This window comes from Tarenaya hassleriana, unplaced genomic scaffold (assembly GCF_000463585.1).
Source record: "Tarenaya hassleriana unplaced genomic scaffold, ASM46358v1 Cleome15, whole genome shotgun sequence".
Lineage (NCBI taxonomy): Eukaryota > Viridiplantae > Streptophyta > Magnoliopsida > Brassicales > Cleomaceae > Tarenaya > Tarenaya hassleriana.
The window spans coordinates 138705-161807 of NW_010964923.1; the positions used below are offsets into that span (position 1 = coordinate 138705).

Consider the following 23103-nt stretch of genomic DNA (forward strand, 5'->3'; position numbering starts at 1 on the left):
CAAAAAAAAAAAAAAAAAAAAAACAAGGTGCAAAACCCAAAGGAACCCCACAATTTACAGAGGATGATGGTTGATTGTGAAGTGTTCTGAAGCTATATCAGTTGTCTTAAACAGAGGAGAAACCTAAACTGGAAGATTACATCTGTCTTGTAAGTTGTAACTCAGTTCCTCAGAAGGATCTGAAGCTTTCATAAAAAACAACTGCTTGGAAAGCTTCAAGAATGGAACAAGGGGAAACAAGCAAAGGTACTCTCTGTCTTGTTCATATATGTCTGGAAGAACTGCTCGGTAACTGGGCAGATCTCAAATGATGCTCATCCTGCAATTGAAATCATATCAGCATTTGGTTAAGAAATAAAGAACAAAGGATAATACATATGTTCATGGATGGTAATCTGAAACCTGTATATAACTGAAACTGGTCGGTGGTGGCCGGAAATCCAGCTGGGCCTGTGGAGAATGAAAGCTAAAAGAATTAGAATAAGAAACCTTCCAATGTTATATAACAAAAGGAAATGTACTGTGCTGTACCAGTCCAGGAATGGCTTGTTGATTTGTGAAGAAGCTCTCGTGCACAGGAGCTATGGAATTCAGTTGTCCCTAAAACCGAATCCGAAAAAAAAGTTCAGTCATGAAAACTGAAAGAACAGAGTTTGATATGAATCGGTTCTTCACTAATCACTAATATGACTCACCAGGCCTTGGATGCTTCGTTGGTTTACAAAGTAGCCTTCATGAGGTGGTTCCATTAAGTTTAACTGCAAATCCACAGTAAAACACTGGTTTTAGTCTTCGGTAACTGATGTATAGAATATAGTTTTAGATTTTTATAACAACTCCCACGAAAAACAAGAATACTGAGCCACACCAATCCTTGAACGTTCTGTTGAGTCCCATAGAAACCGTTAAGGTTCATTCCCTCGGAGCTAAGGTTGTCCTAAACAGAGGAAAAATCAAAAGGCACGACGTGAAATTTAGCCTACAAATATCATCTCTGCCCTTTCTGCAATGAACGAGTGCCTATTGATCAAAGAGCTAACCATTTGCTGAAGATTAGGCTGAGGCTCAATAAGCATTTGATCAGCTTCTGGTTGCCCCTGCATCACACACAATTTTAATCAGTTTCTTAGAATTATACGAATGGATCGGTATCAATATTCTTGACAGAAGTTGAGCAAAAGATTTCCAACCTTTCTTTTCCGGACAATGGTCTTCTTTTTAGAAGATTTTGCAGAAGCTATTGCCTGATTCTCTTCTTCACCGGGATTGTGAGGTTGGCTGTTAGATTCAAGAATGTTGCTTCTTGAATTATTCAGATCAACACAGTTCTTGAGGGTTTCAACTAGGGTACGTAGAACAATGTTGTAATTCTCTTCAGACAGGCAACCTTCTTCGCTCAATTCAATGGCCCGTCTACACAAATCGTTATAACGCTGAACCCTTCCGGTCTGAAACTGATCGGTAACTTCTTCACTCGGTTGTCTGCTCTTAGCATCTTTTGTCCACCTTTTCAAAACATATTGAGGCGGTATGCTCGGGAAACCGCATATTTGTAGAACCATCAATGCGTGCCTACAAAGAAACCCTTTGTACTCAAACATGCGGCAGAAACAGCAAAGTTCTGAATTCGCCTTATTCCATGTCACGAGAAATTCATCTTCTTTTTCACAGTCTTGAACCCTAAATGTCAACATTGTTTCATCTTCACTTTCCTTTTTAGGATGGCAAGCCACAACCCCCAAAACCTCGACTTGGAATTTCTTAAATATCGTGTGGGTGTAAACTGCCGAAACTTGCTTCTCCCATGGTGAGGGAGATTTAAGTGCAGGCTGCTTGTGCCATGTATCGAAATCTGCAACAGATTCTTCCTCGTACCGATTCTGCAGAATTGCACCATATTGCTTAATGAACTCTCTCAGCCTGATTTTCTTGTGGATGTATTTATCGAAGAATGAGTTCATACTTTCAGAACGGGGAGACGTAGACATTCCCGCCAGAAACACATTGCTCATAAAAGTGGGCACCCACTTTTTCCGGTGTTCATACAACCACTGAATCCACTCGTCATCCTGAAGTTCAAATCGGGTGACCATTTTCCACCATCTCATATCAAATTGATCATCTGTCCAAGATCTGAAAACGCACTTGTTGAATTTTCGCAGAAAATTTTCATGCCTTTTCATCACGTGGGAGAAAGACTCGGGAATCTTTTCCAACACGTGCCACAGCGCGAAACAATGGTGAGTGTTTGGCAAGACTTCTGAAATGGCTGCCATCAAGACTTTGTCTTGATCAGTGAGTATCACTTTCGGAGCTCTACCACCCATTGCTCGAAGCCACGTCTTTAACAACCAGACGAATGTCTCTTTCGACTCATCTGCAACCAATGCAGAGCCAAGCAACATAGGTTGGAAATGGTGGTTCACCCCGACGAAAAGAGCCAACGGCAATTTCTCGTTGAACTTGACATAAGTAGTATCGAATGATACAACATCACTGAAACTCGTATAATCATCTCTGCTCTTGGCATCAACCCAACACAGATTTCTCAAACGTTGCTCCTCATTTAGGTCTATTGCGTAAAAGAATTTCGGGTTTTCCTTCTTGATACGCTTGAAGTACTCAAGCATTACTTGAGAATCACCTTCCTCCATCACCAGATATCGACCCATATCATCAAGCTGACTGTCAATTTCAGACTGAGGCAACTCAATCTTCTTTAATCCACCCGAGTGTCTTGACATCTCGACATACATTTTCTTTGTCCGTTCGCTGACAGCATGAAGAATGTCAATATTATTCTTCTCGGCTAACTTAACGTTCCTCTGAATCCGGAAATGGTAAGCAAGAGCAGGCAGGAGCTCGTGATTGTGACCCTTGATGAACTCGTGAATTATCCATTTCCCATCAGGCCTTCTCTTCACATGCATACTTGCTTTGCAATCTGTTTTCTTCAAACTTGACCGTCTGCTATTACCACTCTCAGATTCAGGAGTCACTCCATATCTAGAACAGGCAAACTTGGCATCAATGAATTCTTTTGTTTTCTTTGAACGGCGGCTATTCTTTATCGACGTGGTAAAACCCATAGATTTTGCATATTCTTGATAGAACGAGTATGCTGCCTCGTGTGAATCAAACTCTATACCATCTCGCGGCTCAAGATCCACATCCCCACTAGTACCAAGTCCCCCTGCTTTAGGGTCATGAACATTTCCTACATCTCGGTTCTGCGATTCATCCACAATGTCAACCATATTTTCATCCCCATTTCCATTGACCCGATTCTCCTGAGAATCCATTCTGAAGTCAGCCACATTTGGATTCACTAGAATCCTTCTCATACCCACAAGACATTACCAACCCATTGGCTCCCATGAAAACAAAAATCAAATCTTTCCAATAGATAATTCACCTTAGCACCTGAAAATCATACAACAAAGTTCATAAGAACCGAAGCATATACAGATATCATATCACACACGAGCAGGATTTCTCTTCTGATCTATGTCGTTCACATAAACCGAATCTAGAAAACCAATGCAACAGAAAATTTCATCAACAGCTTACGGGAAAAGCGAAGGATTTCTCGAACAAGCTCTTACTAATTAAAAAAAAAGAGTTCCCAGCCTCTCTAAACAACGAGAACTCAGATTCTCAGAAAGTCGCCGAATTTACATAGGAATGACACCGGAATCTAAAGTCCGAACTAGAGAAATCCCGAAATTCAGAAACAAGAACACGGGAAAGCCCTGGGATTACCTAAACTTTTTCCCGCATTTTCTCGGCAGCCAAACAGGTACCCAGAAAGCGACAGAGAAACCAAAGAAGGAAACAGAATCTCACGTGGAGAGAGCGAAGCAAAAACACCAAACGGGGACAGCAGGCGAGTGGGGAAGCAGGCGAGTGGGGAAGCAGGGGGGAGAAAATCTAGGGTTCCCCTCTTTTTTTTCTTTGAACTTTTAGGGATCTGCAGATTTTTTTTTGTTTCTTCGTATCTCTCTCTCTCCCCACTAACATTTCTCTCACTCGCTCCCCGCGTTTGTCTCAAACGCGCAACGCGATTTTCCTCAGCGCGTCGCGCGTTCACCTGTGGCGCGTTTCTCATTTTTAAACAGTAACTCGTATAACGAAATATATAAATAACAAAAAAAAAAAACAAATATAAATGATGAACTGGGTACCAAAATTAGAGAATTTAACAAAGAAAAGAAAACAGATATGGTTTTAAAACAAAAAAGGTAAAAATATTACACAAGTAGAACATCTTAATTATCAGAAAAATGCCAAAATCGAACAGTTTGAGATCCGCAAGTGAAGGAACACACAAGGACAACTACCAAGTACAAACACCAAAAAAACACACAATATCTTTACAAAAGTCAGTTCCTTTCATGTTCCTGGTGATTTTTCCAAACTAAAAGCGTCCTATTTATTACCACTTGGAGTCTCCAATGATCCTAATAAGGAAAGGATTCCTCTTCCGCTCAGACCTGATCCAGAATAACTTCGCCAGATTCAGTTCCAATACCTCTGCTGAATCTCAAAACTTGGTCGGAATCTTCGTCAATCGAACACTTTCACTCTTTGGCTTATTCACTGATATCTTCAATGCTTTTTGGTTTCACGGGGGATGTCTAGAGGCGTTGTTGTGAAGCTGAGCCGTCCTGACATTCGGGTCGTCCTGTTCGTGCAAGAAAAAATGAGTGTCTCTTTCTGTGAGAGAAGTTCGTGTTTTTGATGGTTTATCGGTTATTATGGTGGAAGAAACCGGCGTTTCTTTTCATACCCGAATGTCGTATGAAAAAGCGGAAGGTCTGAAGAAATCCAATCCTGACTGCAAGGAACAACAACCAGTGCGTGAGTATCAGATTTTGTTGCACAATATGTCGGAACATACTTCGACAACTACATACCATCTCGGGAATCCCTTGCTGAGCACTGTAGTAACTGCCATGGCTCGATGCTATCGAGTTTAACTGCCCCTACACACAAAAAAAATCCACCAGAGAGATTTTTTTACCAAAAAAGTTCACCACAAAAAAAAAACAGCAGAAACTGGTTACATATGGGGTGTATTATCATACCAATCCTTGAATTTGTTGATTCCCGTAGAAACTCTCCCGAGTTGGCGCCATTAAGTTCAGCTGAACCTTTAAAACACACATTGGAACGGTTGCATAAACGAATATCAGATTCGAGCTCTCTACAAGACAAGGAATTGGAAAATATTTTTTTTTTGTCAATATAAGAATGTACCATTCCTTGCACACTCGGCTGTGTGGCATAATAACTCTCGATGCTGACTGTTCTTGGACTTAATTTATCCTGCAAATGTGAGATTACGCACCAAAATACAAGACGGGTCAAATTTAACAGAGAAGGGTAGTAAGCTTTTGTAGCATAGTAATTGACAAGACAGACCATCTGTTGCATATTTTCTGGTGCTCCAACTGGCATGACCTCCTGCTCCGAGTTTACCTGCAAGTTAAAATTTGAAATCATCATACATGTAAAGTTAGAAAAGAGCTAAGCTTTAGACAAGTTTGATGCTAAGTGCAAATCCATCAAGACATTACTTTTCTTTTCTTTGTCGGATTCTTTTTCTTGCTTGTCTTGCCTGTACTTCTGCTCTGGTTATCCTCTTCAACAGAGATCAGACCTTGAGTTGGGGAAGTGACCAGTTCCTGAGGGCTTTTCCCGGCGGTATTAACACCGGCACAGTTTTCTAAAGCTTCTTCAATGGCACGGTATGCAATGTTGTAACTCTCTTGAGAAAAAGATGCCTCCTCACTCAGTTTCAGGGCTCTCCGGCACAAATCATTATACCGTTGCAGCCTTGTCTGTAACCGTTCGGGTTCTCCAGTAAAATCCCGGTTTTTTGCATCTTTTGTCCACCGCTTCAATATATACCGAGACGGGATGGAGGAGAGATGGCAACGCTGGAGAACATTAAGTGCATGTCTACAGAGATAACCTTTGTACTCAAATAACCGGCAAATGCAAGAAACCTGAGACTTTGTTTGGTTCCAAGTAACTACAAAGTCCTGGTTCTTTTCGAAATCCTGAACTCTGAAAATGAAGCATGTTCCATCTCTGTTCTCCTCTCTTGGACTACATGCAATCGCACCCAAAACTTCAACCTGAAATTTTCTGAATACTGCGGGAGTATAGATTTCAGAAACGCTTTTCTCAAATGGTGACGGAGACTTCATGGTCGGCTGCTTATTCCATGCATCAGAATCAGCTTTGGCTTCCTCTTCATATCTATCTTGCAGAATCGCATCATACAACTTCACAAACTCTTGTACGCTTGTCTTTTTATGCAAGTACTTGTCGAAGAAGGCGTTAATACTATCAGTTCTTTGAGAAGTAGACATCCCTGCCAAAAGAACATCAGTCATGTAGGCCGGCACCCATTTCCTGCAGTCTTCATATAGTGACTGCATCCATTGATCCTCTTTGAGACCAAATCTATCAAGGATCTTCCACCACCTTCTTGCAAAGTCTTCATCTCTCCAGGATTTATAGATGCACTTTTCAAACTTCGGTGTAAAATTATCGTGTTGCTTGATTACCTGACCAAGATTCTCAGATACCTTTACCAATACGTGCCAAAGGAAAAAGCAATGACGGGTATTGGGGAAGACCTCAGGAACAACAGAGTTCATAACACTGTCCTGCTCAGTGATTATAACCTTGGGAGCTAGTCCACCCATTGCTTTGAGCCAAGTATGCATTATCCAAGAAAATGTGGTCGCACTCTCATCCGATATTACAGCACACCCGAGTACCATGAACTGATAGTGCTGGTTTACTCCAACAAAAATGGCAAGTGGCATCCTGTACTTGTTTCTTACATAAGTGGTGTCAAGAGAGACAACATCACAAAAACTGCCGTAATCATGTCTGCTTTTTGCATCCACCCAAAATACAGTCTTCAGTTGCTGATCGTCACCAAGATCTACAGCATAAAAGAAGTTGGAGTTCATACTTTGCATCCTAGATAAGAAATCAAGCAAGATCTTGATATCCCCGGTTTCCACTGCTGAATTCCGACCTTTTTCAAATGAGCTTTTAGTATTGTTATTTAGGCTAATAACAGTCTTGTATTCAGCAAACTGTCTAGCCATTGCTGCATATATCTTTCTAGTCTGTTCACTCACAGCTTGCGCAGGTAAAAGCTCATGATTATGCTCCCTCACAAAGCTATGAATAATCCATTTCCCATCAGGCCTTCTCTTTACATGCATGCTTGCTTTGCAGTCTGTTTTTCCACATGCCCTTCGACCAGCCATGTTTTCCGGCTCTTGCTTGTTTTGACTAACACGAGGTTTGTTGAAGGACTTGTCGTATTCTCTTTTGGTACCATACCTAGAGCAGGCGAATTTTGCATCGATAAACTCTCTTGTTGTTTTTGAACGACGACTGTTCTGTATCGCAGTGTTGAAACCCATTGCCCGTGCATATTCTTGATAGAATGAATAAGCTTCGCTATGGGACTCGAATTCCATACCATTGAGAGGTTCAAGATTCATACCCTCTTTGTACTCAACCAACTCTGCTGTTGGGACCATGCCTACACTATCATCAGCTTGCACCTCAACTGTAACATCCTCCATTTTGCCGATTTCCATATCACCATTATGTAATTTATGTTCGTCCTCCAACACATTATCGATACCTCTCTCCTCACCATCTTCTTTGCTCTGGTCACCTGAAGGTAACCGGAGATTTATATCCATGACAAGAGCCTTCTTAATGCTCTAAGCAAGCACACTTCCTACAACACTGAAGGCTTGCAACAGAATCTACAATAAGTACATATTTCAGGTAAAATATATATCTGCAAAGATAACTACAACAGATATCAATAGGAAATTTCCATCCATTACACAGCTTTTACCTCGAAAGGAACAAAATTGTTCCTGGGCATTCCCGGGGAATTCCGACATGACCCATGAATCGAGAAGCACATGTAGATGCATTTAGTCATTTCATTGAAGAGTAATAACGTGTTCGTAGCAAAATTCTTAGTGGGCATTTCATTTTCAGCGAATTCTGAGGGGCACAACGTCCGGCACCCAATTTCAACATGATCAACACAAGGAAGCAAGCTAATCGAACAGTATAGAAACGCCGTTCTCGTTCTCAAAGAAAAAGAAATTGAGAACAGCACAATCTGGGTATCCTACTAACACAGCTGAAATATAAGTGGTAAAAGCATCGGAATTTCGGCGTGGATACGAACCAGAACGGAGAAATTAAGCAGAATCGGAGAAAGCACCTTGCTTTATTTCTTCGAGAGGAGCAAAGACGACGGAGAAGACGTCGGAGAGTGAGAACCACGCGCCGGAGGATGCGAGTTGGGATTCGATCTGCGAGAGAGACAACGTGAATGAGAGAGATCGTGTTTGTTCCTCACGCGATGTGTCGGGGCGAGTGGGGGAAAGGGAAGATCCGAAAGTTCCTATTTGGGACTAGGGTTTTTCTCTCTCCGAGGACCGAAGGGTAATATTGTAATTAGACATCGGGTGGCGTGAATGGATGATGGCGCGTGGGGGTTGGTGGTGGCGCGTGGGGGCTGAGCCTCGGTGTCCTCCATGAGCGTGACGGGAACTATTGAACAAGCATTTACCAAATTACTGAATTTTAGTATATGCTATTGTCACATTAATTTATTCGGTTATGGTTGTTAATAATGCGTAATGCTAGACACTTCAAAAACATAATAAAAAAATATTCGTGCAAAAATGAAATAAAATAAATATACATTGGAGAATGTTCGTAGCCGATCCATGCGGTATGCGCGCCATCATTACACCGTGACCTACCCGTCTAATAATAATAATAATAAATTAATAATAATAATAATAATAATAATAATAATAATAATAATAATAATAATAATAATAATAATAATAATAATAATAATAATAATAATAATAATAATAATAATAATAATAATAATAATAATAATAATAATAATTTAGAGAGAACATTAAAGCAAAATGTGTTGATTTTCACGTAAAACTTAAGATAAGTGTGTATGATCAGTTTCATTGAAGAAGCAGTGATTTTCCAACTCATGCAGTGTTATTCTTTCCTTTGGAATATAATTAGTGATGATAATAAGATTTGATATTTTAAACAAAAAAAAAAAAAAAAGATTTGATACGTTGCAGATATTCATGATCCCTAAATTTAGGTTCAAACAAGTTCACACTATTTCTTAGTAAGCATTAGAATAGATATATATATATATATATATATATATATATATATATTATTTTTATTGATTATGTAATGAATTTAATATAGAATAGAATATGAAAACCAAAAAAAAAAATAATATAGAATAAACTTTGTTTTTAATGTAATGAATAACCAAATTTAAACTATAGGGAAAATCCTAAATGTTATTAGTCGAGCACTAATCCCTTTAAATTTTAGAGGTCGAATCCTCTTAATCTTTTCCAATTATATACAATCTAAATGTGTCTACGAATTTCAACTTCATAAAAAAAACCTATAAATAACATAAATCTTTTATATTTTCTTTAGTTTTTTTTTTATAACAGAGGATCCGAGCAGCTTTGTATATGGATCATATAAACCCTCAACCTCAAGGTGGAGTTACCTCCTAACTCAAGTTTGACCACTCGCCCACGATCTGTTGGGTTCTTTAGTTTTCTTATAGCACATGTTAATGATTTATCGATATTTACAAAATGTTAGATATATATTATACAGATAAAATTCCATATGAAACACAGGAACTACGTTACAGATGATAATATAGCAAAAATACTCTTACTTTGCTACAAAGACTTCATGGTATACCCTTCAAAACCCTAAAATTTTGGAAAAAAAAAATAAAAGAAACAAAAGACATAATTAACACTCTCACAAAAATAATGTGATACTCCTCTCTTCATTTTGAATTCATCTCTCTCGTTTTTCATTCTTTGACAACTCTTCATTTTTTTCTTAACTTTCTCTCTCCACTCTTATCTTTCTCTCAACACTTTCATTTTCTCCCTTCTCATTTCATTTTTATATATAGAAAAACAAACGAAAAATGATTATTTCGTTAAGCATATCTTCACCGACGACCTCGTATCTTCTTCTTGAGTCGGTCTAAGACAGAACAAATGACAAGAACTGAAGGTAAGTTCATTAATACAAGAGATTGGTTCGATGCATAAACTTTGTATTTTGGGTTTGAGTTTTATGATTGTTAGAGTGAATCGTGTGGTTTTTTTTATGAAAATGAGATAGATGCATAGCAAATCTGTCGAAGAATATGCAAGAGACACATTTAATTTCAAATAAATGTTCGGAGCGATAATGGAACGGATTGACAACGAAAACAAAGGTACGTCATATTGGTTACACCGTTTAAAATTTAATTTTGATCGCACTGGTCACACTAGTCAACCTGGTTACACCGTTCAAAATTTAGTTTTGATCACACTAGTCATATTGGTCACACTGGTCACATTGGTTACACTAGTCATATTGATCACATTGATCACATCGTCTTTTTATTTATGCATCTATCAATTATGTACAATCTATTATTATTCTCGTGTGATTTAAGTGCACACTCGAATGATAGTTCATGTTAATGATTTATCGATATTTATAAAATGTTAGATATATATTATACAGATAAAATTCCATATGAAACACAGGACAGATTCTTCTAAAAAATACAAAAAAAAAACATTTTAATTGTCGTGAAATTCGAGATCCATTGTTTATGTTATAAAATGGATAAATTCGAAGCTTTAAAATTTTAAATTTGTATTTTGTACGAAAAGGAAAAAAAAAAGAAACAAGTAGACACGTCATCATCAGCCAATAAAGCTTTGTTAACCACCTTCCATTGTCTCTTCTCGTCTTTTAGACTGTCAAGCGTCAACGCTTTTCTATTTTGTCATTTTCTTCTCCCCTTCTTATTCCTTTCCTCTTTTTTTTTTTGTTCCGTTTTTTTTCCTTCTCCTCTGCGCTCAAATTTTCCCGTTACTTCCGCCATGGCCGCGTTTCTCATTCTCACCTAAGCTTCGCTATTCATAGATTTCACGGGTTGCTATCTTCTGGGCTGTCGCTAATTTTGGGATTTTTTTTTTCAAATTTAATTTATTGCTCTACTTTCCTCTTCTACCACTTATACTATGTGTAACCTACCACTGTAAGAGAGAGAAAGAGAGAGAGAGGGGGAGCCGATATTTACTTCTGTCCCCTTTCCCTATTCTGGGTAGTGCGTTTCCGGTGAGGAAACTTATTGCGGCGGCGGCGGCGGCGGGGGCGGTGGGATTAGGGTTTTGCTTGGCTTATTGTGGGCCGTGACTCGTGAGTGTTGGTATTGGGGCAGATATGGTGCGGAAACATGGATGGCAGCTTCCCGCTCACACATTCCAGGTCTAGATGCAACTTCTGTAGCTTTGAATCGAGCTTAATTCTTGTTTTTTTTCCTTCGCCACCAAGTTCAGGGTTCGATTAATTTAGTGTTCAAACGCGATGAGATATGTTCCCTGGTTGCTTTGTAATATCGTTCCCTTTTGCTCTCTGGGTTTTGTTACTTTTGCGTGATTTCTGGAATTTGGCGACTTGAAGTCTAGTATGGGTGTGATGTGTCGATTATGGACATGTTTCCGAGTGATTTGTGCTCTGAATTCTGGCAGGTGGTCGCCATTACCGTGTTCTGCTTGCTCGTGGTCGCATATTACGCGTTCTTCGCTCCCTTTGTCGGAGGCCGTATTTGGGAGTACGCTTTGATCGGTGTTTACTCCCCTGTGGTATGCAAACGCTTCTCGTGATGGATTTAACAATTTCAATTCTAGGGTAAATCCGTTGTTTCGATGTGGATAAGATGCTAAATTAAGAGTTTTGAGACGTCACTGATGATAGTTGATGCTGATAAGTATAATGATCAATACAAGATCCATATATGCCATTGCCCTGTCTGTTTAGATCACTTAATGGATATACGATTCATATGCGTCTGCTTGTGCAGGCCCTCCTCGTTTTCGTTCTATATGTTCGGTGCACTGCCATCAATCCTGCAGATCCTGGAATAATGTCAAAGTTCGATACAGTCACTAACGGACAACCTGGGACAGAACATGTCTTGCCGAACAAAGATGCCTCTAGAAAATTCGATGAAACCGGCAGTCAATTGCAGTCTTCTCCTTCAGTTGCCTCCAGGAGTTCAACCTTTGCAGCAAACTCTAGCGTGAAAGGTTCCATAGGAGATATTCAGAGAGCTATGGATGCACCGAACAGGAAATCTTGCTTTAATCCTTTTGTAATCTTCTGTGGCCTGTTTATTCATGAAGATTGCCGCAAACAGGAAGAATCCACCGAACAACAAGGAAACAATGAAGAAGCTCTTTTCTGCACACTGTGCAATGCCGAGGTATTAAGTTACCGATAATGGTCCCGAGCTGTAGAAAAGCTACATTCCCATTTCTGAAATCTTGACTGTTGCAGGTTCGTAAGTTCAGCAAACATTGTCGGAGTTGTGATAAATGTGTCGATGGTTTCGATCACCATTGTCGGGTATGTTTTCTTGTTGATTTAGATTTTCTCCATGCAGTAAAATGGACCTATTTTAATGCTTGTTGATAAAAGTTTCATGGGTTCATGGAATAACATAGTTCTCTTTAATGTTACAGTGGCTAAACAATTGCGTTGGTCGTAAAAACTATATGACTTTTATCTCTCTAATGACTGTCAGTCTTCTCTGGGTACGTATATGCTGCCAATATACTCATTTTTGAACTAATGATTTGTTTCTTAACCTCTAATATCGTCGATTAACCTGTGCCTCTCTCTTTCCTGTCAGCTCACTATCGAAGCCGGGATTGGGATTACAGTTTTGGTACGTGTATTCGTTAACAAGAAAAGCATGGAAACTGAAATTGTCGATAGACTTGGAAATGGTTTTTCCCGAGCACCCTTTGCTACCGTCGTTGTAAGTATTCTTCGTGTAAAGTCTTTCCATTTGAGATGAGCTCAGCTCCTACAGTTAACATTCCTAATATCTTTATCTTGATCACTTTGTTTTTTTTTTTTTTTTTTTTTTTTTGGTTTAGGGTCTCTGCACTGCTGTTTCAATTCTGGCATGTTTTCCACTGGGTGAACTTTTCTTTTTCCACATGCTGCTCATTAAAAAGGTCAGCAAGCAAGAAACTTGTTTTGCTTTTTATCAGTTAGTTTGCTTAAAAGGGATCTCACTGTTAGTTTCAGCTCATCGATCTCATCATTCGAATAAATTCAGTAGCAGAAAGGAATCCAATCCATGCATTTTAAGTGGAATTGATGGATTTGGTTTATTTGGTCTTATCCTTCTTGAACTAATACCGAGTGGCCGGGAAAAAGTTTTCCCCGAGAAATATGAACTCCATTGCGTGTCTGAAACCAACAGGGCATTACAACTTACGAGTATGTTGTGGCAATGAGAGCCATGAGTGAGGCGCCAGCCGGAGCATCAGTTGACGAGGAAATCCCGAACGTGCTCTATTCTCCTTCTGGATCCGCCACAACTGGATTTAGCGGTGGAAGCTCGCTCGGTCTGCCGTACAAAGGGGCTTGGTGCACTCCACCCCGAGTTTTCGTTGATTATCAGGTAATATTCTCCTTTCCGGAATACTTCTGGGGATGAAATTCGTTTTAACATTCCTTTACCTATCTCTCTTAGGATGAAGTCATACCACATTTAGACCCGGGAATGGTCCCATCAACCGTAGACCCTGATGCTGCGGGGGCAGCAGATAGAGGCAACAAGATCCCGAAGAGACCCATCAAAATTAGTGCTTGGAAGCTCGCAAAGTTGGATTCGAACGAAGCCACGAGAGCTGCTGCCAGAGCCAGAGCTTCCTCTTCCGTCTTACGACCGGTGGAAAATCGCCGTTTACCTGATCATGAACTTAGCTCAAGCGGCAACATCAGTGTCATTAGTAGCATGAGCACGGACGGGAATGTGGTGGTGGAGAAGGAGAGAAGGAACATCGATTCGAGGTTGTCGCTTTCTAGAAACTCTCTTGCCCCGAGCCAAGGCAGCCGGGATGAGTATGAGTCCGGGACACATAGTGTGAGCAGTTTCTGCAGTCCGAGCCATGGTCACGAGTCTGTAACGCTTAGCCCTCTCCCTCAGAGTCATACGGTCGATCACCGCTTCACCATGGCTGCAGCCTCGTCAAATGTCCGGCCACCGCTTAACCCGACAACCCATCACGTTCAACCCACTTTCGACGAAAGGATTCTGCAAAAAGGAAACGAGGCTGATCCATTGCTTCTGTCTGCTCCAGCGGCTTCGCTTCTTCGAGATATGAGGAGGACATCGGTTGTTTGGGACCAAGAAGCTGGAAGATACGTATCAGTTCCCATAACAACAACATCTGAGACAAGAAACAGATTTTTGTCGCAGAACCAAACGAATCAGAATCAGAGTCAGGTTCTTGTCACAACGCAAGATTCGTCTTCCGGGCCATCAGCACCGAGGGCTCATCCTCCTCCGCTTCAACAACAAGGAGAGAGGCTGACATACACAGGTGAATCTATCTTCTTCGGCGGGCCACTGACAAGCATCCCTAGCAGAGATAACCCGAGAAACGAGAGAGGCTCGGGAAGAGACGGGCTAGACAGATTAGCATTGACATTGCCCCGGGAAGCGAGGTTCAAAAGGGATTCAACCTCCAACCAGCTACCTGTATTCACCCCAGGCGGTCACTCGCAAAACTCGCAACCCCGGTTCTAGCCTCAAGTAGCCTGAGGAAGGGAGACTCTGATCTTCTACCCGAGACACCTTACGGGTTCGAGAAGAGGACGACTAGTGGGAAATCTGCGGGAACTCGCCCACGGGTGAAGCGTGGATTGCCACGAGAATCCGAGGTATTCATTTCGTTTCTCGGTAATGTTATTCCACGGGGTTCGGGCTTTCGATCTGTTCTCGAAGAACCATGACATTCTCCAATGTATCAAGAACATGTATCTTTTGTTTCTCGCTGTACACAAAGTTGCAAACTTTGCCTTTTCTAAGTGTGTCAAAGCCGATATTAGAGGATGGAATTGAATGATATTATTACCAAAAGTGAGTTTTGAATATGAATATAGTAATAGTACGATTCAGGCGGGGAATGGAACATAAATCAGAATGTCGTTACAGCACAAGTCCTAAGTATATATGACAATGGGACTTCTGACAGTACGAGAACCGTCTGACCAGACCAGAGTCGCCGACTCGAAATCCGCAGAACTCATCCCCGAAACCTTAACGATGAACAACTTTTTCTCGCCGACCGATTTGAAAGACAGGGTGTTAGGCTCGATCTCGACCTTTAGATCCGAAGAAGATACCACTTTCGCCTTGTACGTCGAGCTTGCCGGCCCGACGTTGGTTACAGTCCTCGAAAACGTGATTTCCGAAGGCTTTGATGACGAATTGAATCTCACGCTCAACGAAGGGTAGTTGAGATCTTTAATCGCCAAGTTCGGTCCTTCCGGGCAGCTCACAGCTCTTCCCGCAATGGCTTTAAGCTCGCCGGCAGTGTAATTCGCCGAGCAAAGCATCTTTAAGTAATCATCTCCTGTTATTTCATAGACAAGTCCCGGATCCGCCGCTTTTGTCGGGTTCAGATGTCCCGATCCGTACGCGAATTCATTCACTTCTTCGCTGCTCGAAGCGTTCATCGGCCAAGCTGCAAGAAATCCAGTTCAAGGTTGTCTGAATATCTAATATATACAGAGATCGAAATGTTTCGGTTTTAGTTACTTACCAGTTGTCATGATCGCGGATTTGATAGTGGACGGGGACCATTTCGGGTGGATGGTCTTGAGATAAGCCGCGACGCCAGCTACGTGAGGACAAGCCATGGATGTTCCGGACAAGAAATTGTACGAGGAACGTCGTCCATCGTCGATTCCAGGCACCAGGGTGGCTACAGCCGAATAAGCTGCGAGAATATTCACTCCCGGAGCCGTTATATCGGGCTGCAATCAAGTTTTCAGCGTCATTTTCCTGGATGAAACTCGTCGCGAAAATACGTATAACTTCGATCACAAGTCGAAAACTTTTAATGTAGTTTTTACCTTCAAGATATCGCCGAGTATAGTGTTCGGACCACGAGAAGAGAAAGTGGCCATAACAGGAGCATCGACACCATTTGTCGTCTCGGTTTTCAGTATAGTTCCTTCCGGTTTTCTGTCAGACATCAACGATATATAAAACTCGAGAAATCGGAGATTTTTCGGGTTTTACGGAACAACGAAGAAAAAGATTCTTACGCTGTCGATTTGATGTAAGATGTGAGCAATGAATACTGATCTTCAGGCAAGAATGCAAGAGGAACTGTACTAATAACAGGACGTGAAACGTTTCCCTGAATGATAACTCCAGCAGGTTTTGAAGATCCGATAGAGCCTTTTAAGAGTGGCTGATCACACACCAGAATCTTTCCGTCCAGTGTGGAATCAATGCATCCCGATTTGCATCTCCTGCAGAAATTCGCCACGAAATCTCGATTGAATAGTCGGGTTTTCGTGTTCATATCCGTTCAATACTGGGGAATTGCAGAGTTTAATACCTGACATCGTCTTCGCTGCAAGAATTCGAACCGGATTTTCCATACGAGAAAGGAAACTTCGTTCCGTTTAGTTTGAAACCGTTGATCGAAGTTCCCTGTTAGATCGATCACATCAGCTTGTGCTCATGTTCTTGACAAGACTACATGAACTCCAAGCCTTAAATATATATGAACTGATAAAACTTACAGATAGTTCTTTTCCATTTCCAAGAGCAACCTTGGTGATAAATTTCCGATCCGTTGTACTCGCTGCGACGGTTAGAATCCACGGAGAGATACTACCGACGGATCCCGAGATCGGGCCGCTGTTTCCCGCTGAATTTACGGTCAAAATACCTTTATCCATAGCGTGAAAAGCCGCGATAGAGATCGGGTCATAATCCAAAGCGGCAGGGGCCCCTCCGATGGAAATCGTAATAACGTCGACAGCGTCAGCTATGGCATCGTCAAAAGCTGCCAAGATTGATCCGGAATCGCACAATTCGTCCTCGCAGACTTTGTACGTAGCGATTCTGGCCGAAGGGACACCTCCTCTTGCCGTTCCATTAGCTATCCCGTAGAAGCTTGCGCCTTCTACTTTGCTCCCCGCAGCCGTAGAAGAAGTGTGTGTTCCGTGACCTGAGAGGTCTCGAGCTGATTCACCAACGTAAAACCGTGCGCCTATCAACTTGCTGTATCGACAACAAAGAAAATGCGGTTTCGGGTTATCATATGAATCAAGAAAGGTTATGAATTTTGGGTTTTGAAAGTTGTTCTTTACTTGTTACAGGTGAAGTTCAATCCTCCTTTGCAAACGCCCTTCCATTTTGCGGGCGGAGGGCTGAGGCCTTTGTCTGAAAAGCTCTTGGACTCAGGCCAGATCCCGCTGTCGATAACCCCGATGACAATATCGCTCTCAATCTCGGGGTTACGTTTGAAATTGTCGCCAAACCCCATGAAATCCCAAGATCTCGTCGTCTGAAGAGATAACTTCATGCTCGGAAAGACCGAAACTACGCCTTCCATGGCTGTGAACGTACGTTTGCATTCAGGAAAATCGAAGAATACAATACAAAAACACAAATTCTTGACTGAAAAAGTTTCTGAGAACTCACCAGAAAGCTTCTCTCTTTCAGATTCAGTCAGCTTCGCCTCAAAGCCATTGAAACTCCTCCCGTAGTTTCTGACCAATGAGTTTTCGACAGAACTGCAAAAAAACCGAAGTAAAGATCGATCCATAACGCCGAAAACATAAACGGAAAAGCGATATTTTTCTATCGAAACTTGAGGATAATAAACCTGGTAACTTGTTGAAGGATGTGTTGATGGTGAGACATAGCTGAATATTGACTGTCAGAAGGGAGAGCTCCCATATAGACGATGTACGCCTGCAAGTATCGTTATCACCGCTGTTATATGCTTTTGGAGACGGAAAAAACAGGTTTTTCGGATAAAAAAATATCGGAAAAAGACAAAGGGAAACTCGCCTTTCGATCATCCTCGACAGTTGCAGAAGCGGAGCATAAGCAGAGAAGGAGGAGAGAGGAGAGGGAGAGGAAACCAAGGGAAGCCATTGTTGAGTTTGAGTTTGAGTTTCAGACACGAGTCTGGGGCATGTTGTTTATATAGACAAGAAATGATTCTGCATTTACTCTGGGGGGGATTTTTTACTTGTTTTGATCAACAATGAATTGCATCTTATGACTTTTAATCATCTTTTATGAAACAAGATTGTATGAATCTGATTGTAAATTCCTTCATTTGGCCAAAATATGTCAGATTCAATTCCATATTAAGGTGCAAGAATCATATTTTAGAAAGGAGAAATAAATTCATGTAAAAAAGGACATAACAGGCAAAACCTTATATCAGACATCCAGTGAACATGGTCTCAAGTTCGGTTGCCCTTTCTCATGGTCTGTCAATTTAATTATTACCCATTTTTAACAAACGTTTATCTAATTAAGCTTCGATTCATGCATGCATGCATGGCCGTACTAATAACCGGAAACTTTTATTTTTTCCCTCTATTGGTCTTAAATTAAATGCAGTTGAGTTTTAGCCGCGAAGAGATGGGTTCATCATCCCATTTAGTGAATCTGTTTGTGAGTAACAGGAGCGTTAAGGGCTCAAGGAACCTCAGTGAGCATATGGGCTTGTTGATTTCTCCGGTGCCGGGAGAGCACTGAGTTTCGAGGTCGGTGATCGTAACGGGGGTTCTGGGTGGATCAAGACTTGGTGTTTTCTTCAAATATTCAGCGTAAAGAGATTAAGAAGTTTGGAATCTTGGGTACACTGGCACTGGATATGACCAGCGGAACTCGGATTTTCGATTGATTGTTGCGTGGGTTTACCCGGAAAAGTTGCGGATTCGATAAGAGGCGAATGTGCATTCGAGAAACGCATTTGAGAACTCGAGATGGGGCGTTACGAAGTGCACACGGAAAATTTGCGTCGAAGCTTGAAGGTTGGTACGAGTGTTTGTGTTTCAAGCTAAGAAAACAGAGTGTACGTTTTCTGATAGAGATTCTGAAGAACCAACAAGGACGAGGGAGCAGGGTACACCACGAGAATCCCCACGGGGTTCGGGCTTCCGATCTTTGCCTCCTCGGTTTTCGTCACCCGGGCATCGCCAGCTTTCTCTGATACGTTCTTCATATGCCTCTCGTCCTCTGTATCAAGACTGTAAAGCCAATGGATAGCGCCATTGATACAATTCTAAAAGACATAATCATAGAAAGAGAAAACAATCTAATCGGATATTAGAGGATGGAACTGAATGATATTATTACCAAAAGAGAGGTTTTCGAACAATTGGAATATAGTAGCAATAGTACGGATTCCGACGGGGAATGGAACATACATCAGAATGTCATTACAACACAAATCCTAAGAATATATGACGATGGGGCTTCTCACAGTGCGGGAACCGTCCGACCAGACCAGAGTCGCCGAATCGAAATCCACAGGACTAATCCCCGAAACCTTAACGGTGAACGATTTCTTCTCGCCGACCAATTTGAAAGAGAGGGTGTTAGGCTCGACCTCGACCTTTAGATCCGAAGAAGATACCACTTTCGCCTTGTACATCGAGCTTGCTGGCCCGACGTTGGTAACAGTCCTCGAAAACGTGATTTCCGAAGGCCTCGAACTAAATCTCGCACTCATCGAAGGGTAGTTGAGGTCTTTAATCGCCAAATCCGATCCTTTTGGGCAACTTACTGCTCTTCCTGCGATGGCTTTAAGCTTGCTGGCAGTGTAATTCGCCGAGCAAAGCATCTTTAAGTAGTCATCTCCAGTTGTTTCGTAGACAAGTCCCGGATCCGCCGCCTTTGTCGGGTTCAGATGTCCCGATCCGTACGCGAATTCGTTCACTTCTTCACTGCTCGAAACGTTCATCGGCCAAGCTGCAAAGAATACCTCAAAACTCAGTTTGAGGTTGTCTGAATATCGAACAAATAGAGAGTTCGAAATGTTTCGGGTTTTAGTTACTTACCAGTTGTCATGATCGCAGATTTGATAGTGGATGGGGACCATTTCGGGTGGACGCTCTTGAGATAAGCCGCAACGCCAGCTACGTGAGGACAAGACATGGATGTTCCGGACAAGAAACTGTACGAGGAACGTCGTCCATCGTCGGGTCCAGGCACCAGGGTAGCCTCAGCCGAATAAGCTGCGAGAATATTCACTCCTGGAGCCGTTATATCGGGCTGCAAACACGTTTTCAACATCATTTTCCTCGATGAAACGCGTCACGAAAACGTGTATAATTCGATCACAAGTCAAAAACTTTTAACGTATTTTTTACCTTCAAGATATCACCGAGTACAATGTTCGGACCACGGGAAGAGAAAGAGGCCATAACAGGAGCATCAGCACCGTTTGTCGTCTCGGTTTTCAGTATAGTTCCTTCAGGTTTTCTGTCAGATCATCGAAGATATAAAAATCTCGAGAAATCAGAAATTTTTCGGGGTTTATGAAACAACGAAAAGGTGTAAGAAAAATGTTCTTACGCTGTCGATTTGATGTAAGATGTGAGCAACGAGTACTGATCTTCAGGCAGGACTGCAAGAGGAACTGTACTAATAACAGGACGTGAAACTTTTCCCTGAATGATAACTCCAACAGCTTTTGAAGATTCGATATCGACTTCGTCGATCGGCTGATCACACACCAGAATCTTTCCGTCTAACGAGAAATCAATACATCCTATGCTGCACATCCTGCGGAAATTCGCCACGAAATCTCGATTGAAGATTCGGGTTTTCGAGTTCATAGCCATTCAAAACAAGGGAATTGCAGAGCTTTCTACCTGACTTCTTCTTTTAATACCTGACATCGTCTTCGCCGCAAGAACTCGAACTGGATTCTCCGTACGAGAAAGGAAACTTTGTTCCGTTCGACTTGAAGCCGTTGATCGAAGTTCCCTGTTAGATCGATCACATCAGTTGAGTTCATGTTCTTGATCGGACGAAATTAATTTTAAGCCTCAATGTATGTGAACTGAGAAAACTTACAGATAATTCCTTGCCATTTCCAAGAGCAACCTTGGTGACAAATTTCCGATCTGTTGTACTCGCTGCGACGGTTAGAATCCACGGAGAGTTACTACCGACCGTTCCAGAGGTCGGGCCGCTGTTTCCCGCCGATTGTACGGTCAAAACCCCTTTCTCCATAGCGTGAAAAGCCGCGATAGAGATCGGGTCAGATTCCAAAACAACAGGGTCTCCTCCAATGGAAATCGTGATAACATCGACACCATCAGCTATAGCATCATCAAAAGCCGCCAAGATTGCTCCAGTATCGCACGATTCCCCCTCACAGACTTTGTACATAGCGATTCTGGCCGAAGGGACACCTCCTTGCGCCGTTCCGTTTGCCATCCCATAGAAGCTTGCGCCTTCTACTTTGCTCCCTGCAGCCGTTGAAGAAGTGTGTGTTCCGTGACCATGAAAGTCCCGAGCCGATTTATCGATGTAAAACCTTGCTCCTATCAACTTGCTACATCAACGATAAAGAAAAGGTGACTTCGAGTTTTCGTATGAATCAACAAAGGTTCTGAAAGAGTTGTTCTTTACTTGTTACAGGTGAAGTTCGATCCTCCTTTGCAAACGCCCTTCCATTTTGCGGGCGGAGAGCTGAGGCCTTTGTCTGAAAAGCTCTTGGACTCAGGCCAGATCCCGCTGTCGATAACCCCGACTACAATATCGCTCTCGACCTCAGGGTTATGTTTGAATTTGTCGCCAAACCCCATGAAATCCCAAGATTTCGTCGTCTGAAGAGATAACTTAACGCTTGGGAAGACCGAAACTACACCTTCCATGGCTGTAAATGTACGTACCGGTTAAAAAAAAGTCATGAAAATCGAAGAATACGATGCGAAAAAAGGAATTTCTTGATGGAAAAAGTGTCTAAAAACTCACCAGAAAGCTTCTCTCTTTCGGATTCAGTCAACTTCGCCTCAAAGCCATTGAAACTCCTTCCGTAGTTTCTGACCAATGAGTTTTCGAGAGAACTGCATAAAAAAAACGAAGTAAAGATCGATCCATAACGCCGAAAACATAAAAGAAAAAGAGATATAATATCGAAACTTAACCTGGTAACTTGTTGAAGGATGTGTTGATGGTGAGACATAGCTGAATATTGACTGTCAGAAGGGAGAGCTCCCATATAGACGATGTACGCCTGCAAGTGTCGTTATCATGATGAAAAAAAAGTTTTCCGGATCGAAAATATCGAGAAAAAGACAAAGGGAAGCTCGCCTTTCGATCATCCTCGACAGTTGCAGAAGCCGAGGATAAGCAGAGAAGGAGGAGAGAGGAGAGGGAGAGGAAACCAAGGGAAGCCATTGCTGAGTTTCAGACATGAGTCTGGGGCATGTTTATTATATAGATATGAAATGATTCTGCATTTACTCTGGAGGGATTTTTACTTGTTTTGATCAATAATGAATGGTATCTTAAGATTTTGAACAATCTTCTATGAAACAAGATTATGTGAATCTGACTATACACTCCTTCATTTGGCCAAAATATGTCTGATTCCATTCCATATTAAGGTGCAAGAAACAAATTTTAGAAAGAAAAAAAAAAGACATAACAGGTACAAGTACATTCATCCTTTGCATAAACATATCAAACATCCTTTGAACATGGTCTCATGGTCTGTCAATCTATCTAATTAAGCTTCATGCATGCATGCGCATGGACGTACGAATAACCAGAAACTTTTATTTAATTTCCTCCTCTATTGGCCTTAAATTAAATGCAATTGAGTTTAAGCCACGAAGAGTTGGGTTCATCATCCCATTTAGTGAATCTGTTTGCGAGAGAAAGGAGCGTTCAAGTGCTCGAGGAACGTCACCGAGCATATGGGTTCATTGATTTCTCCGGTGCCGGGAGAGCACTGAGTCCTGAGGTCGGTGTCGTGACGAAGGTTCTGGGTGGATAGAGATTTGGTGTTTTCTTCAAATATTCAGCATAAAGAGATTTAGAAGTTCGGGATTTCGGGTATACTGGCACTCTGGATATAA

At 41.7% G+C, this 23103-nt stretch overlaps 5 protein-coding genes across 10 annotated transcripts; 1 reads left to right on the forward strand and 4 right to left on the reverse strand.

The window, feature by feature from the left end:
- Nucleotides 1–32: 32 nt before the first annotated feature.
- Nucleotides 33–3990, reverse strand: LOC104808511 (protein FAR-RED IMPAIRED RESPONSE 1). Of its 2 annotated transcripts, none has more exons than XM_010534199.2 (8): nucleotides 3847–3990; nucleotides 1191–3423; nucleotides 1041–1097; nucleotides 869–937; nucleotides 696–758; nucleotides 532–600; nucleotides 403–450; nucleotides 33–319 (listed from the first exon to the last, which is right to left on the reverse strand). In XM_010534199.2, the coding sequence occupies exons 2-8, from the start codon at nucleotides 3342–3344 to the stop codon at nucleotides 263–265; spliced, it is 2517 nt and encodes an 838-aa protein (XP_010532501.1). In that variant the 5' UTR covers nucleotides 3345–3423; nucleotides 3847–3990; the 3' UTR covers nucleotides 33–262. The 2 variants fall into 2 exon arrangements, with proteins under 2 accessions (XP_010532501.1, XP_010532500.1); XM_010534198.2 differs by having other exon boundaries at nucleotides 3763–3990.
- Nucleotides 3991–4248: 258 nt separating this feature from the next.
- Nucleotides 4249–8464, reverse strand: LOC104808512 (protein FAR-RED ELONGATED HYPOCOTYL 3). 5 transcript variants are annotated; one of them, XM_010534200.2, is made up of 8 exons: nucleotides 8288–8464; nucleotides 5580–7791; nucleotides 5425–5481; nucleotides 5260–5328; nucleotides 5088–5153; nucleotides 4917–4985; nucleotides 4790–4837; nucleotides 4249–4684 (listed from the first exon to the last, which is right to left on the reverse strand). In XM_010534200.2, the coding sequence occupies exons 2-8, from the start codon at nucleotides 7743–7745 to the stop codon at nucleotides 4625–4627; spliced, it is 2535 nt and encodes an 844-aa protein (XP_010532502.1). In that variant the 5' UTR covers nucleotides 7746–7791; nucleotides 8288–8464; the 3' UTR covers nucleotides 4249–4624. The 5 variants fall into 5 exon arrangements, with proteins under 5 accessions (XP_010532502.1, XP_010532503.1, XP_010532504.1 ...); XM_010534201.2 differs by having other exon boundaries at nucleotides 5580–7811; XM_010534202.2 differs by having other exon boundaries at nucleotides 8252–8464.
- A 2500-nt stretch (nucleotides 8465–10964) lies between these two features.
- Nucleotides 10965–15048, forward strand: LOC104808514 (probable protein S-acyltransferase 19). Its single transcript, XM_010534204.2, has 9 exons — nucleotides 10965–11427; nucleotides 11691–11804; nucleotides 12023–12424; nucleotides 12499–12567; nucleotides 12684–12755; nucleotides 12854–12982; nucleotides 13104–13184; nucleotides 13436–13636; nucleotides 13709–15048. The coding sequence occupies exons 1-9, from the start codon at nucleotides 11383–11385 to the stop codon at nucleotides 14765–14767; spliced, it is 2172 nt and encodes a 723-aa protein (XP_010532506.1). The 5' UTR covers nucleotides 10965–11382; the 3' UTR covers nucleotides 14768–15048.
- A 98-nt stretch (nucleotides 15049–15146) lies between these two features.
- LOC104808513 (subtilisin-like protease SBT4.2) lies at nucleotides 15147–18145 on the reverse strand. The gene is made up of 10 exons (XM_010534203.2): nucleotides 18059–18145; nucleotides 17871–17959; nucleotides 17687–17778; nucleotides 17353–17599; nucleotides 16780–17263; nucleotides 16593–16687; nucleotides 16294–16503; nucleotides 16099–16210; nucleotides 15786–15999; nucleotides 15147–15707 (listed from the first exon to the last, which is right to left on the reverse strand). The coding sequence occupies exons 1-10, from the start codon at nucleotides 18143–18145 to the stop codon at nucleotides 15184–15186; spliced, it is 2154 nt and encodes a 717-aa protein (XP_010532505.1). The 3' UTR covers nucleotides 15147–15183.
- Nucleotides 18146–19333: 1188 nt separating this feature from the next.
- On the reverse strand, nucleotides 19334–22420 carry LOC104808515 (subtilisin-like protease SBT4.13). Its single transcript, XM_010534205.1, has 10 exons — nucleotides 22334–22420; nucleotides 22168–22256; nucleotides 21995–22086; nucleotides 21650–21896; nucleotides 21089–21572; nucleotides 20904–20998; nucleotides 20585–20794; nucleotides 20380–20491; nucleotides 20068–20281; nucleotides 19334–19978 (listed from the first exon to the last, which is right to left on the reverse strand). Exons 1-10 carry the CDS (start codon nucleotides 22418–22420, stop codon nucleotides 19461–19463), a joined length of 2148 nt encoding a protein of 715 aa, XP_010532507.1. The 3' UTR covers nucleotides 19334–19460.
- Nucleotides 22421–23103: the final 683 nt, after the last annotated feature.